This window comes from Asparagus officinalis, unplaced genomic scaffold, assembly GCF_001876935.1.
Source record: "Asparagus officinalis unplaced genomic scaffold, Aspof.V1 AsparagusV1_Un3, whole genome shotgun sequence".
NCBI classification, from domain to species: domain Eukaryota; kingdom Viridiplantae; phylum Streptophyta; class Magnoliopsida; order Asparagales; family Asparagaceae; genus Asparagus; species Asparagus officinalis.
The window spans coordinates 21,799-22,920 of record NW_017972269.1 but is presented as its reverse complement, the minus strand read 5'-3'; the positions used below and the strand labels follow the sequence as shown (position 1 = coordinate 22,920).

The 1,122-nt window shown below is 45.7% G+C and overlaps 1 protein-coding gene across 1 annotated transcript in view; it reads left to right on the top strand.

Annotated features, from left to right (window-relative positions):
• Positions 1 to 918: 918 nt before the first annotated feature.
• LOC109827034 (alcohol dehydrogenase 1B) overlaps positions 919 to 1,122 on the top strand; it is a 20,304-nt gene continuing 20,100 nt past the window's right edge. Inside the window, exon 1 of the mRNA XM_020394002.1 lies at positions 919 to 1,122. This exon is cut by the window's right edge and continues 120 nt beyond it. Coding sequence (XP_020249591.1) covers positions 969 to 1,122 — 154 coding nt within the window. The 5' untranslated portion in view covers positions 919 to 968.

Genomic DNA, 1,122 nt, shown 5'->3' with positions numbered 1-1,122 from the left:
GTTGTTAAGGTTTCGGGTTGCTCGTTAAGGTTTCGGGTTGCTTGTTAATGTTTCGGGTTGCTTGTTAAGGTTACGCGTTGGTTGTTAATGTTACGAATTTTCAAAAGCCAAACGATTTACGTGTTGGTTGTTAAGGTTACAGGTTGCTTGTTAAGGTTACACGTTGGTTGTTAAGATCACGTGTTGGTTGTTAAAGCTATACGCGTTGGTTGTTAAGGTTTCGGGTTGCTTGCTAAGGTTACACGTTGGTTGTTAAGGTTACGGATTACTTGTTAAGGTTACGGTTAATCTTAACAACCAACGCGTAACTTTAACAAGCAGCCCGTAACCTTAACAAGCAACCCGAAACCTTAACAACCAACGCATATAACCTTAACAAGCAACGCGTATAACCTTAACAACCAACACGTAACCTTAACAAGCAACGCGTATAACCTTAACAACCAACACGTAACCTTAACAAGCAACGCGTATAACCTTAACAACCAACACGTAACCTTAAGCTTCGGCCGCCACGAGGGTTGCAGAAGGGACGGAGGGGGCTAGGGCAAAAATGGTGGGGGAAGGAGGAGGGAGAGAGGAGGGGTTGTATGGTTATTACGAATATAATATTAGAGAGAGAGAATGGGTATTATAGTCTTTACCTGTGTAAAATTCTTGGGCTTTGTGTTTTGGGGGCTCAGAGCATAGTTATTACGAATTTGGGGTTTTTTAGAGCGTTGAAAAAGTCTTAGGAAGGGGAAGCATACTTGTTACGATTTTGGGGGCTAGAAGCATTTTCCCCTAAAAAATAATCTCAATAGAAACAAGATTGCTGTATTGTACGGGGGGTAGCTCGATGGTGTCGAGCCAGCGTGGAATCATCATGCAAATGGTGGGACCCGCTGGTCTTCCGTATAGAACTCCCTCTCTCTTCACTCCCCCGAGTCAACGCCATCCTCCCCTTCTTCTCCCCAATTTCCTCTCTCATGGCTAATTTCTTCTCTTCGTCATCTCGCTCTCTCCTCCGACGAATCCCAAAACCCTACTTTCTCTCCTCCTCCTCGTCTCGATCGATCTCCAATGGCGTCGCCTCGCCGAGAGAGGAGAGGATCCACGCCAGCGGTTATCACGTGAGCGGCG